General features: G+C 30.9%; 1 protein-coding gene and 1 pseudogene across 1 annotated transcript; one reads left to right on the forward strand and one right to left on the reverse strand.

The window, feature by feature from the left end:
• Positions 1-9,438: 9,438 nt before the first annotated feature.
• Positions 9,439-13,321, forward strand: LOC125499441 (uncharacterized; annotated as a pseudogene).
• A 1,523-nt stretch (positions 13,322-14,844) lies between these two features.
• On the reverse strand, positions 14,845-15,687 carry LOC125499440 (NAC domain-containing protein 76-like). The gene has a single exon (XM_048648258.2). It carries the CDS (start codon positions 15,685-15,687, stop codon positions 14,845-14,847), a length of 843 nt encoding a protein of 280 aa, XP_048504215.2.
• Between the last annotated feature and the right edge of the window lie 411 nt (positions 15,688-16,098).

Raw genomic sequence — 16,098 nt, forward strand, 5'->3', positions numbered from 1 at the left:
TAAAATACTATGAATAAAAAGCTGAATTAGATGCTTACATTGATCTAAGTTGAGATGAAGCAGAGAAACTGAGAATCAATCTGAGGGAGAAATAGAGAATGCGAGAGTCGAGATAGTGAGGTTGAAAAAAATTAAGAGGAAGTGAGTAGTAAGGACTGAGGAGTGAATTGAGATAGAATTAGTCGGCTACTAACCTACTACTGCAGTAATGCTAGTATAATTTACTTATCTAACAAATGGAGCTAAGTGCAATAGTCTGGAGTCAGTTGAAATATTTAGAGAGGGAAGGTTGAAAACTCCAAAATTTTAAAAATAGTATCAATTTTTTTAATATATACATTATATATGTATTAAATATATATTATATATAAAAATATATTTGGATTGGACTGGACTTATTGGACTCTGAAGGGATGAGTCCAAATCCAGTCCAAAAATATTTTGACTCGAAAATTTGAGTCCGAGTCCAGTCCGAAAAATTTTCAGTCCAGTCCAGTCCGACAAATTTGGACTGGACTGGATTGGATTCTGGACTTTTCGTAGTCCGCTTACACCCCTACTCACTATTCATGGCAAAGATATTAAAAGGTTTATATCAAGTGATGATATTACTAAACATAACATCATATTTTGTATTTTATTAGGGAGATCAACCGATACAATCAATACTATTTTTTTAAAAATTGGGTTATGTTATATGCACCCTATGGGTTGACGTAAATACACTACCTTAAATGGAAATAAGTTATGAATTTATGGAAAAATTATGCATCAACCGGTGGAATAAATGATCAATTAATACATTTTTTTTTCCATTTTTAGCTTCTTATATAAACCCTTAAAACTGTATTTTTTTTTTTTTGCACGATGATACAACCAATAATTACAGCATATTACTAACATCTCCCTTTCTTTTCCTTCATTTGCACCCACATTTATGACACCTAAAGTTAGCAAAAAGAATAATATTGCTCGAGAATCTCCTACTTGTCTTTTTTTTTTTTTTACATGTCAAAGTTTGTGTCAAAGTCAGGAAACTGTACGGCAAAATGGCTCTCATAGGATTTTTTTTTTTTGACATGTTAATGAGGTTGTATGTGTAATTTCCTTTTTTTTTTTTAAAGATGTAATTGTTCCCTTATCTTGTGTTAATGTATATGAGGATGTATTCTCCTATCTAAATTTTAATAGTTTTGAATTGTTGGAATTTTTTTGAAATTATCGCTCATCTTCTTAGCTTTAACTCAATTTATTAACTGATTTCTTCAGCTCTTATTTAAACTTATTCATCTTTATTAACCCTAATTGAAATTTATTTTTTCTGAAGTAAATGAAAATGGATCGGGTTGAGAATGACGTAGCCTAGTCTATATGATAATCATACAATGATACAATATAACAACTAATGACGCTTTAATATTATAAGACCACCTCATAAATTAACAGTAACCTAACAAATTCACTTTAGAATATGACTAATAAAGATTGATTCTCATTTCTCAAGTACCTCTAACATTAAAATATCTAATTGATTCCTCAATCAGAGAAATATTCCTAAATGACAATTATATAACATGAGAATTCTTGCTTACCACACTTTTTCTTGAATATAGTTGGGTTGATTTACAATGAAATTTCTTACGTTCACAAAGAAAAACTAAAAATATTAAGGATTAGATAGTATAATCGTTGAATCGATATCCTTATTTATATTTTTTTTTTTTATAGAATGAAGTAATTTTGATCATAAACATAAAATTAGCGAGATGTTGAGTAAAAACTAAGTTTCCTGTCAAAGAAAAGAAAGTAAACCATAAGAATTTTTATAGTGCTATAATTGATAAACAAAAAATCATTAATAATTTTCCTTTAAAAGTAATTCTTACTCCCTTCGTTTCACAATATAAGGCACGAACAATATTCGAGGTCGAACTTTAACCGTTAATTACTCTCAATTTATGTTGATATAAAGTTTTAAAAAATAATATTATTATAGTATTTTTCAAGATGAATTCGACGATATAATTTTTTTAATTTTTATTTATCGTATTAAGAGATATTTGTGGTCAAAGCAAATTTTCGTAAAGTGTGAACGCCTTATATTTTGAAACAAAAGGAGTAATAGTCAATGTTGGTTTGGTTGAACATGGAAGTTATAACAAATGGTAAATCTCATTTTCTAAGAAGTATGAAAAGTTATCTGATGGTATTACAAAAAATGTGCAACTTACCTAAATATTAGAAGGACGATGTATATTTTTGTCAATTGGTACCTTAATAATTTTTCAAGTTTCTTTTCTTTCTACCTCTTTTTATTCTTATTTTTAAACCAATAAGCTCATGCAAACAAAAAGCAATATTCTTTTCTTTGTTAAAAGTATCTTCATTGTAAGAGAGTGCGTGATGAAAGACGCAATAATTATAATACTAGAATTTATATTTATAAAACTATTACCTTGCACACACAATTACTTAATATGACCAAACTATGATTTTAAAAAGAAATGAATTGAAATGATGAGTAAATATTACCTGAAGAACTCACAAGAATGACTAAAATCGATATAAGAGTGACATATCCTAATGATTTCATCGTAGGACTAGATTTATGTATGTATAGAATATGTCAATTTTTTTTCATGAAATTGCTGTAAAAGTACTCAACATAACGGCCATATGTGCTCCTTTTATACTTGCATGTTATGCCTAAGATTCTTGACATCAACTACTTTCACCAAAAATCAATTTGATATACAGGATCATAGAATGACATTAAATCTGCATTCATTGCCTTTATTATCTTATAGATATCAATCCATTTTCGTTTTTTACAAATGTTAGATGAATAATATTTTGATATATATTTTCCTTTGGAAAACCACTGTTTTAGGGGAGAAGTGATGACTATAAAGCATACACTATTGTTTTAAATTACGTTTGATTTATCTTTTAATATGAATCCGTTTTTAAAGCAAGGATACAGATCTTACCCGGATCCATTGGGTAATAAGAATGAGGATCCAGATCTAGATCCGTATGGATCCTACGGATCCGGGTCCTAAATGAATCCGAAACGGATCCTTGCCTATTTTGTTCAACCTACCCTAATTTTAACAATAATAAAAGATTTTAAACAATAAAGTCATCTAATATCAACCAAAAATTACATTTAATATCTGAAAAATAACCATTGCAACCATTTTCAACTACTTAATTATCAAACTGTAAATTAATCAACTATTTCTGGATGATTAACAATTATCAATCGATTTTTGAACTCAATAATCCAGTTTATTCGCACATTAATTCAAAATTTAAGCAAAAATTCGTTATTACTTGCAATAACTAATATTACAATATTAAATTATAATAATAATATTATAAGAATGGGTAAACGAATCTGGGTAATAGTTTATTATCCGGCCCAGATCAGTTTTTTCCAAAGAGGATCCAGATCCTACCCGGATCCAAAAGGTCCAAAACTGAGGGTCCAGATCCGTAAAAAATTGATCTGGATCCAGGGATCCAGGTAAGGTCCATTACCCACTGCCATCTCTAGGTGTGTCATATAAAAGGTTGACTCCAGCAATTTTTTAGTATCATATTTTAACGGTTTAGTATATTTTAAAATTTTTAATATGAACAATGTCAGATGTTCACAAAATAACCACATTTAGGGCATGTTCTCTTTGGCATAAATCAGGTGAACTGAACTGATCTGATTGGAGCTGAACTGAACCGAATCGAACTGAACTAAGCTGAACTGAACTAATCTGAATTGAATTGAATTGAATTGAATGTAATAAATATGTAAATAATATTTAAACAATAATAATATGAATATTAAATAATAATTATAATGATTAGTAATAATAATAATAATAATAATAGTATTTTTGATATTTTTAAATGATAGTTATAAATAAATAATATTAATAATGAATAATAATTAATGATAATAATGATAATTATAATAATTATTTTATATAATTTGTATTAATATATTAATACTTGATGATGATTATATAATAACAATAATATCTAAGAACTAAATTAATATTACTATTTTAATAATTAGATTTGATAATATAATAATATTTATTAATAAAAATAATTATTGGATCGGACCGCGAAAATTGCATCATAAACCGTTTTGACGCGATTTGATTGGTTTATGGGCTAAAAAACGTGGGTTTATTTGTGTTTTGACCTAAATCATTTTCCTCCTAATAAGAATAGTAATAATAATGAGTAAAGCTATAATAAACAAAATAATATATAGAAACAATAATAATAATAATAATAATAATAATAATAATAATACTTAATAGTAATGATATAAAAATAAATAAATTATTTCAACATAATAATAATAATATTTAACAAAATGGTTATAAAAGAATGGAGCTGAGCTGAACTGAACTGAAAATAAGCTAGGGAGAACATGCCCTATTTGTATTAGTAACACATCAGTTCATAAGATCTAGTAAATTGATTACTATATTGTTTTGTCATATAACCCCTTTAATTGTTAAGAGTAACCTCATCCGCTTAGGCAACCAGATTTATTCATACGAGTAACACATTCAACTATATGATGACGTCAACCCCAATCAATAATGCGAGTAACCCCAATAGTCAACGAAAGTAACCTCATTCATTCGTACGAGTAACTAGTTAATGTCCCCCTTTTTGTTATAAAATTAAACTAACCGCTTTTTATTATTTATAAGAATAACGCCTTTTTTTATTGTTAAGAGTCGTCAGTACAACGATATTTATTCCTACGAGTAACTTTATTTGTTCACAAAAGTAATCCTTTTATTCATTAATATATTAGCTATCTTTTAAAAACTTACTAATGCACCCTTTTGCATGTTTTTATGCTTTAGGTGTTGCCTCCAAGGTCATCATCCTATACACCCAAGCATGAAAAGGTTCATCTGGGCAAAATACGATGTTCTGGGAGGGTTTGTGCACGAGGTAAGAGTTTTTGCATAAGGATCAATTTACTCTTTATTTGTTATATATTATTACGCAATTTACTCTTTGTTTGTTTTTGCACGCATTGCATGCATAGAGACAAAACAAAAACCTTCTAAAACGGAAGCATTGCATTTGCTAGCAAGAGAGTTGATATTCCCATAACAGCTATTGGGCAGCAGTTGCCCATAACCAGGGCATTTAGGTAATTTTGGCCTTGCAAATATAAAAATAAGCAGAAATGCTTACAGATGCGGCAATGGCAGAGTAATTAACATAAAGACCAGAGAGTGAGAAGAAAAGAGTAAGAACAACCACGCCTCGCCATTGATGAGCTCTCCGGCACCGGTGAAACCAACAGCGACTTATTCCAGGATCTGGAAATTCATCATCTGGGTTCTCATAATTACTCAAAACCCTCCCAAAGTCGAGATTCAAAGGGTCCGTTTGTGCAATTTGTTTGTATGAATTTGGTTTATGGGAGGGGTGGTTTACTGGTTTGAGGTTTTAGGGAAGAGTATTGCATCGTGGATTCGTGGTATTTTTTTTTTTTTTTTTTTAATGATGGTATTGAATGATGGTATTTTTTTTATATAGGAATAATGTTCAGTATTGTTGTTTCAATTGTTGACAAAAAAAATTGCTCCTTTTGAGCTGTAATTCAGACGAAGGAGGAAGAGAGGAGGGAAGAAGATGAGAAACGTTTCATCTTCTTTCTTTTCTTTTTCTTTTTCTTTTCTCTTTTTTATTTGTTTTGTTTTAGCTTTTCTTTTTGGTAAAAGACACATGGACTTGGGCTAATATTTGGGTTTGGGTTACTAATGGATAGACAACATGGACAAAAGTATCCATAAACCAATTTATGAAATTTGATAAATTAGAAATAATAAAATGAATAATAAAATGATTTAATTGAAACTTGTTAAATAAATCAAAATAAATAAAATCATTATTTTAATAAACATAGTTATCAAATAAAATCGCATTATTATAAAATAAATTATAAGTGGAAATAATATAAACTTTAATAAATAATAAAATAATCGTTTGAAAATTCGGGGTATACTGATAACTTGTGTTACACAAATAACTTATGTTCGGCATAAAACAAATGAATTTAACTGAAATGAACCTCTTGCAACTGAACTCAACTAAATTACACTTAAACCTATGATTAGTAATGATAATATGATCAGTGTCATAGTTGCATTATATCTTACTACAATATTTATGTCAATTATATCCCATGTGTAGGTAAACATCACTACTACAAAAAAAGGCCAAAGAGACCATTTATGAGAGACCGGTTGGAGTTACTAACCCATTTTCTAGACATATGAAACCATTGATTATCCGGAACTAGTCTCTTAAGTTTAACTATTGGACTTAATGATAAAGTTGTTGTGAAATAGGAGACTACTTATAAGTAAAACCGGTTTCCTTGAAATATATAAATTTTTAATTCAATTTATTTTCGAAATGAGATACGTGCTAGAAACAACAACAATAATACTTAATAGTAATGATATATATTTAAATAATAATAATAATCATCATAATAATAATGATAATAATAATAATAATAAGAGTAATTAGTAAAATATATATATACCAACATAATAATAATATATAACAAAATGGTTATAAAAGAATGGAGCTGAACTGAACTGAACTGAACTGAACTGATCTGAACAGAACTTATTGGAGTTGAACTGAACTAAACTGAACTTATTGGAGCCGAACTGAACTGAACTGAAAATAAGCTGGGGGAACAGACCCTTAGTATATAATCGTAATGTTATGATATGATTACCTACATATTGTATATGATTCACATAAACACTAATATGATTACCTATATATGAGATATGATTCATATAACCTCTGATATGCTTACCTACACATGGGATATAATTGACATAACTATTGTACTAAGATATAATGTAACTATGACACTAATCTTATTATCATTACTAATAATATTTTTTGGTTTAAATGTAATTTAGTTGAGTTTAGTTGCAAGAGGTTCATTTCAGTTAAATTCATTTGTTTTATGCCGAACATAAGTTATTTGTGTAACACAAGTTATCTGTAGTATAACAAACAAGTTATTCAATATAAGTCATATAAAGAACTATAACTTTATAGTGTAAGTATAACACAAGTATGTCGTAAGTAATATATAATGTAACTATGACACTATTATTGTTATATATTAGTACATAAGTATAACTAAGTTGTCAAAAGAAGTATTATTGTTGTTATCAGGTTGTGTCAACTTTTTTGCCAGTCCTAGTATGGAGGACTATATTTCTATTATAACCAGTCCATAAGTATATAAGATTTTATTATTTCCTAAATCATGTTAATTAGAAATCATATTATATGTTCTCATATCATATCGAAAATTCATGCTATCATATCGGTGTAGTTCTATATCATATCTTGCAGGTTCTATATCATATCAATTAAATGCTATATGTTATTGACAATTATGCATGTCATATAATTTAAATATATTCCTATTCCCTTTATACGCTATTAACGTAAATAATGTAATGAAAGTCATATACTTAAACTTTTGTTATAATTTAGTCATCAAGTGGACTATATATGACTGTTCTGTTATATAACAAGTACATAAGTGTAATGTAAGGACAATTACGAATAGAAAGTTGTTAGAACTATGCCTGTTATGTAACGAGTACATAATTTAAAGTAAGTATAAGTAAGTCATAAGAAGGACTACATTTATAAGTAAGTTGTAAGGAGGACTATATTTCTATTATAACCAGTCCATAAGTATATAAGATTTTATTATTTCCTAAATCATGTTAGAAATCATATTATATGTTCTCATATCATATCGAAAATTCATGATATCATATCTATGTAGTTCTATATCATATCTTGCAGGAATTATATCATATTAATTAAATGCTATATGTTATTGACAAACTATATCATATAATTTAAATATATTCCCAAAGTTATTAACATCGCGATTCAAATCTTCAAATCTTACGATTTTACGATTCAAAATATGGTAGACGATTCGATTCACGATTCTAGATGATTCTATACATTTCTATTGACTAGCGAAAGCCTCACAAATTTAAATCATGCTAACAAAGCAAATAATAAATATATATATTGTTAGTTATTGCCAATATAGTGGGTAAACAACTATTTTTCCACTTTTTAGGTCTTATAACTTATATTTTAGCATATTCAATGAAGATTGAGTGCAATATCTTGATTATACGTGTTTGTAGAATCTTACGATTCTACGATTCGATTCTAAAGGTGGTTTCCGATTCAAACTAGAACCTCGATTTTAAAAACTTTGTATATTCCTATTCAGTCATGAAAGGCAAATACTTGAACTTTTTTTATAATTCAGTCATCAAGTGGATTAAGACTACTGTTATGTTATATAACGAGTACATAAGTGTAATATAAGGAAAACTACGAATAGAAAGTTGTTAGAACTATGACTGCTATGTAACGAGTACATAATTTAAGGTAAGTATAAGTAAATCATAAGGACTACCTTTGTATAAGTAAGTCGTAAGGAGGACTATATTTCTATTATTTCCAGTCCATAAGTATAAGTTAGTAGTTATAAGATTTTATTATTTCCTAAATCATGTTAGAAATTAATTTGTTATTGACATGATATGATTCATAGTCTCCTTAATCGAGTTTTTTTTACTCGATTGATTCAGTATACAACTTATATGATTCACTATAAAATTGATAAGCACGGGAACATAACGGACTATAAATACATTAACACTTTAAAAGCATATAGAAAATTCATTAATACTTTCAAATAAAGGGTACTACATTACTTATGAGTTACATATACTAATTGGACCTTCACATAACCAATTATGCTGATTCCGGAAATAAAACATAATCCATATAAAAATCTTGCACCTTACATTTAGTAAATGGACCTTATCTTAATAACTACGTAGTTGACGTCCCATCAAAAACACCTTGACTATCAAAGGTACCTTCAAGGTCAACACGTGCCTGTTCATGGTACAATGTAAAATAGCGGGATCTATTTCTCTTCATAGAAGCCCACAACATAGCAAGTCTTTGTAGTTAATAGTGCATTTCATGCAGAATACCCTAACTGTGTGTAATACCCCGAATTTTCAAACGATTATTTTATTATTTATTAAAGTTTAATATTATTTCCACTTATAATTTATTTTATAATAATGCGATTTTATTTGATAACTATGTTTATTAAAATAATATTTATTTATTTTGATTTATTTAACAAGTTTCAATTAAATCATTTTTATTCATTTATTATTTCTAATTTATCAAATTTCATAAATTGGTTTATGGATACTTTTGTCCATGTTGTCCATCCATTAGTAACCCAAACCCAAATATTAGCCCAAGTCCATGTGTCTTTTACCAAAAAGAAAAGCTAAAACAAAACAAATAAAAAAGAGAAAAAGAAAAAGAAAAAGAAAGAAGTAAGATGAAACGTTTCTCATCTTCTTCCCTCCTCTCTTCCTCCTTCGTCTGAATTACAGCTCAAAAGGAGCAATTTTTTTTGTCAACAATTCAACCTTGTCAGAAGGAAACTTGATATCAGTCCACAAAATCAGATATTGAGTAAATATTTTCAAAGTTCTAACTCTCTCTCCTCACTTCCTCCATTAATGGAGTATTGACCAAGCTCCACAAGTTCAGAAATTTTCCCCTATAAATACTGATTCATTCACATCAAAATTCCACAAAGGTTGCTTCAATTCCCCTCTTCTCTTCCTTGAATTTCTGAATTTAATTTTGAAAATTAAAATAAAATTTCAATACAAAATTTCTCTGTTTTTCTTATATCGCCGGAAACCACCTTTAACACCAACCCAGAACCGCCTTCACCACCACTCGAAAACCAACCGACCACCCAAAAACCGCAAACAACCACCGCGACAACCTGCAGCCTGTCGCAGCACCCTTCGCACCTCCGTCGACTTTCCTTCCCTCCCTCTTCGCAAAAATTAAAAGGTATATATTTTGTTTAAATTACATTTTTACCCTTACTTTAAGCTGTAATAACGAGTTTACCCCGGTTATGGGCAACTGATGCCCAATACCGGTTATGCAAGGATACTTCCTCTTGCTAGCAATACATAGGTATTTGGCGCCAAGAGAAACTTTAATAATTAGGGAAACAAAGAAAACGCCCTAAAATTAGGGCTTTTTTCCATCACATTTCACTTTCCCTTCACTCCATTTCACTCCTTGTCGCAAATTAGGGTTCAGGTAGCTTCGAATTCGCCTGAAAATGCCGGAATTGAACTGGAAATCCCACACTCTAATTCAGTCTCTACTTTCTCGCGGACCTCTTAAATCAGATGAATTTCACAAAATCTTCGAGGGCGTAACTGGAACTGGAAGAAAGCCAGGTTTTTTTTCTTCTTCTTTCCGTCAATTTTTGCAGTTGTAGTAAATTGCGAACACTAATTTCTCTGTAATTATTAGTAATTTCTTACAATTTTACAGGTGCTAACGATAAGTTGTTTAATGATTATCTATTGAAGATAAACAAAGAACTTTCCTTTGTTCAATTTGAGTTGCGAGCTTGTAGAAACTAGAAACCAGTACGATGGTGTTGTTTATTATGGTGTTGTTAACAATGTTGAGGATGAACAATCGAAACTCGCTCTAAATACTCTGTTCCTCAAATTGCCTTTTACAAGGGAATTGTAAGCTTCATTTCTTCATTTAATTTAGTTCTTTATGCTATTTTATGTATATGAGACTAGTTTAAATTTTGAATTTATATGTTTAACGGTTTTTATTTGGGGGGAGAATAGTTTTGAGGTGGAATTTCGGTGTTGAATTTCTTTCAAGGTAATGCTCAAGTTTTGAGAAAATGTTAGTTATGACATTGCATTGGCAATTTGGATGGAAAGATTGTAACACATTTTATCTTAAGTGAAATTATGGAATGACCTAAGTTAGTTGAGTGGTCACATCAATGGAGAGAATTGTGGAAGTAGGATCTCAAAAGAAATTTGGTGGTGAGTTTTTATGAATTTCATCAAAGTTATGTATCGAAAGCGTGGGGTGCCTTATATTTGGAAAAGAAGGGGTAGTGGGTATGTGTGAATTTTATGTTATAACGTGATTTTTTTTGATCGGTTTTCTTCTCGTTAAATGTGAAATGTATGCTTTTGAGCTAAAAGTTGTTTATTCCACAACATTATGTCGATGGTTTGGTTGGGAATTGGTTGTTAGGTGCCAGAGATGATTTGGGTTGCTTGGTTGTTTTGACTTGTGAGATTTATAATGGAAACTGAGAAATTACTCCAAATCATACGTTCATCGCTGGATATTTTTCTTTCAATGTCAAATGACAGATAGAAGCAATTGTACAAGATGCTGCTGGCCAGGGTTTCATCACTAATATTGATGCCCTCCATACAAGATTGGACAGTCAGGTTCCTCAACTACTCTGGAATGACTCTGGAATTTCGGAAAATTTAACTACTGATAACTATTAAAGCATCTTGTCATTAATCTTATTACATTTATTTTGTTTTTGTTGATGATTTACTATTGCTTTCTAGTCATTTGGTCCCACAATATTCTTTCTCTTTTCTTGGGAGGGAAAAGGTGTCTTAGGGCCTTACGGGGATGAAACTATGAAAGAGATAGAGACAGGTCAAAAGGGTACTGAGATGTTATCTATGGACATGTTATCAAGAGCATAATGTGATTGCAGAATGCAGAGGCTTAATTGCAAACTATGTTAGATACTTATGATAGCCTTGCAGTAATCATGCTCATGGGTCAAATCGTTATCTAGTGACTTTTATTTCTCCTTTTGCTTGATCAAATAGATAGGTTTTACAGTGGCTTCTTTCTTATGCTAGTCCACATTCTTAGGCACTTATTCTGGTGGTTGATAGTTGTTATGGCGAAAAAACAGGTTCCAAGTGGTTCACAATCAGAATCACAGTTCCAGGATGTGCCTGCTGCACTGAGGAATTTCTCAATGTCTCAGAAAGAAAAAGCTCTTGAGGAGCTTGTTCGTGATGGATGGTTCTCCAATCTAGATGGTAATATTGGATTTGGTATTAGATCGTTCCTTGATCTTCGAAGTTGGTTCCGCCTTAATGAGATCCCTTCATGTGATGTTTGCAATGAGGCTGGTGTGAAGGTGAGTTGATCTTTTTACTAAAGTTTATTTCATCTCCTCAATCTTCCCCTTTTTCTCTCTAGTTGGAGTAAATTTTCTCCCTTTTAAATTTCTTCTTATAGAACTGACTATATGTTCATGAGAAGCTGTATTAGAAAAATGGATAGTTTGCAATTCTGTATTGTGTCTTCTCGCCTTTGTGACTATACTTTTTTTTAACAGGTGAACTATTATATAGATCAATGGAAATGCAAATGAGTTTCTGCTTTCTCTTAATTTGGTGCTCTAGATTTCATTTGATATTACTGTCGCAATATAATTAAGCTATCATTGCGATTGACTATTTCTTTATGTCAGAACTGAAGAGCTTGCATTTCTTCTACTTCTAGTGGACTGTTTCCCCCTTCAATCTAACATACCTGGCTGCTTTGTTGCTAACAGGCAGATTCATGCCCGAATGAAGGTTGTTCCATCCGAAATTCCGAATTCACAAGTACCGTCTCATCAAGAAGTTTTCTCAAAGAAAGGTAACACATTAGACTTCACGAGGCCTTATTTTCCAGGCAGAGGCTATTTTTTTTGTTTAATAAGCTGTTCAAATGTATCATTTTCAGGTCGAAAAAGTTTGTCCTGGTTGTCACAAACCTTGGCCATATACCGTTGCCAAAGAAGAATTGGTCGATAACGAGGATGAGTTGACCGAGCAAACAGAGAGCCAACCTTCTAATAGATCTTCTCTGAGGAAGAGAACAAGGAACTGTCAGTCCCAGACTCAGGATCCAGATAATGTAGGATCTGGTTCCTCTCAGAGAACTAGGTTGAGGAGATCTGCCGGTATTGGCTGACGTGTTAATGTTAACTGTAAGGAGCTTTTGGATTTGATGTTTTTATGCATTGGTTTATGTTGTAAATATCTAGCTGTGACTTCCGAAGACATTGTCATTGTAAAAACTGAAATGGTGCTGCAAGGTAGCAAACTTAGCTGAAGGTTCTACTATGGGGAATTGATGGCTTCATCTTGGCAAGAATTTCTAGGATAGTAGTGTATTGTAGTTACTACTTCCATCTATCCAAGATTTTTATCCTTTTGTACAAATCACTCATTGTTGCGTTTCATGACTTGAAAAGATGTCATGCTTTATCATATTTATTTGCTGGGTATGTCTTCAATTCTTTTCTAAGCTACATCTTTACTTTTACTCTTTTTTCTTTGCTTTTATATACTTCCTCTGTTTTTTAGTTGCAACAAATAACTTTTTGGTGAGTGCATTAAAATAATCAAATGTTGCAACTAAGAGTGACTTTTCTAGCTTATAACGTATTTCAAACTAATAGTTCGAAGTTACTATTGCAAACTTGTACCAACTTATACAGAAATCATGCATGGTGGATGTGGAAAAAGAGGCCGGAGTAAAGCTACAAAGAGTTGAGAAAGATTAGGGCCGGGGAGAGTTTAAAGCTAAGAGTATGTTTCATCATATGTAATTACATGTAATGGTGCATCAGGCTAATTCATGGGAAAATTGCACTTGACTTAAAAATAATTACTGCTAATTAAACCAGCCATACATTTTGATATCACTATCATATTCTCTCATTATGTACATATACATCAAACACGATACCACTTCTTACGGGTGCTCTATTTTTGTACACGCACTCTACTTTATAATCTATATTAAGCTTGCATAATTGCACCTTCAAAATGCTTTAAAATGCTAATAATCTATCTACTTTTTCCAATATCTCGATCTTTTTGCAATAGATTAATAATTGAGAATGAATTGTATATTTTATTTTTAAAAACAACTAATTAACTTTTGATCATTTTAAAAACCAGCTGAACAAGACATAACATTTGTGGCTATCAAAGTCATTATAAAGTTGCTTACTGAAAACATACTAGGCACGAAACATAACACAAATACAGAATGTTATTGCTTTTAAAAATTTTGAATCAAAAAAAACATAAAAAATCTAACGTGCTAAATCAAAAGAATTACGTGAAACTATCAAAATGATATCATACCAAAATTCCCCTAAAAAAAAAATCACTACCAAATTTCATTCCCCTGCGTGCTGAGTTTGTTGGTATTCTCTGATCAAATCATCTTGCTCTTCCTCAGTGATCAATAATGAATGTACAAATATATCTCCTTCTTTACGTACTTTACGGCATTGAACTTCATAATTAAATAGTTGGTCTATCCTCACGTTACTACCTGACATCTTCCAAGTTTGTTAAGAATAATAATCTGATCACTTTGACTTTGTTGTTGGTTCTTCCATGATACTTCTTCATCCTCTTGTTCAGCAATAACAACATAATCCGTCATCATATTCAAGTTACAACCATTCACATTGCTGCTACCAACAATAGTACTATCATCCGTGTTATTAATAATAATCTGATCACTTGGTTGTTGTTTATTCCATGATGGTTCTTCATCTTGTTGATCAATAAAGACATAATCCATCATCATATTCATGTCACTACCATTGACGACATTATCTTCCAAGTTGTTAAGAAATAATCTCATCACTTCCTTGTTGGCTCATCCACGAAGACGACCGTGATGGTAGTTCCTCTTGTTCACCAGAATAACAATGACTAATCCGTCATCATTTCATGTCACTACCATTGACGACATTGCTAACCAACAATAGTATTATCTTCCAAGTTATTAACAATTATGATCACTTGATTGTTGGTTCTTCCACGATAGTTCTTCCTCTTGTTGATCAATAAAGACATAATTCGTCATCATATTCATGTCACTACCATTATTGACGACATTGCTACCAACAATAGTACTATCTTCCGAGTGATTAACAATAATCTGATCACTTGGTTGTTGTTGTTGTTGTTGTTGTTGTTGTTGTTGTTGTTCCGCATAATTCGCTATCATAATCACGTCATTATTATTATTACTACTACCATGACAAGAACAAGGTTGTGCTTGTGCACATCTCAAAAGAATCAACACTCTATTTCTGTTTTTGACTATGCGATTAGCCTTCACTATCTTGACAATCTTACATACCACTAAATTCTTCTTCTTTTCATCAATATACTCTGGTATAAGCTCTTGTTTTAAAGAATACTCATGCATATTCCATTCCTCCGTCTTGTTATCATCTTTTGTTTCTGATACAAACTTGAAATATTTATCATACCCTATAACTTCACCATGATCATCAAGAATTGTCTTGGTATACTCACCATGCCACTTTCCAATTTTTTCAATATTTCTTACGTAGTTTCTTCCATTCTTACTATCATTGTCACTAACTTTCTTCAATGTAGTGTAAAAATAACGTTCGATTTTATATTCGTCATCGTTGTGTTGCAAGTCTTGATATAACTCAGATGGATGACAACTATAGATATCAGCTTCACGTATATTATTATTGCTTGCAAGTAGATTTTCTAAATCACCAAAAACTATAGGTTTAAGATGTGTGATAAGAATTATTTGACTTGTGGGTCGGAACTTGTAGCCGGGCGGAACAGTAAAAGTGTTCATCGTTATGTTGTCGGCGCGATGCGGTCGTGGTTAGATTAGTGGTGGTAGTCTTGGTGGTGGTGTTAATGGTGCGTGGTTCTTGAGGTTGTGTGTAGGCGGTGATGCTAGATGAAAGAGAGAGATTAGAGAGTCAAAAACTTTTGGACAATAAGCTAATAAAATGTTTAAGGTGTAGCTGGTACTTTATATAGTGCAACAAAATTAATCCTACAACAAATCCGAATAGGAATACTCCCAGTTGGGAATAACGGCCAATAGGATTAGATATGTTAAAAGATATTAACATTTAACATGATAATTCCATAATTTTGTCTAAATAGCAAGTCTGAATCTTCTAGAGTTATAAGAGAATTCTACCTGTAGAGTTAGGGCCTATTCTCTTCGACATAAAACAGCTGAACTGAATTGAAT

This window comes from Beta vulgaris, chromosome 7 (genome assembly GCF_026745355.1).
Source record: "Beta vulgaris subsp. vulgaris cultivar EL10 chromosome 7, EL10.2, whole genome shotgun sequence".
Lineage (NCBI taxonomy): Eukaryota > Viridiplantae > Streptophyta > Magnoliopsida > Caryophyllales > Amaranthaceae > Beta > Beta vulgaris.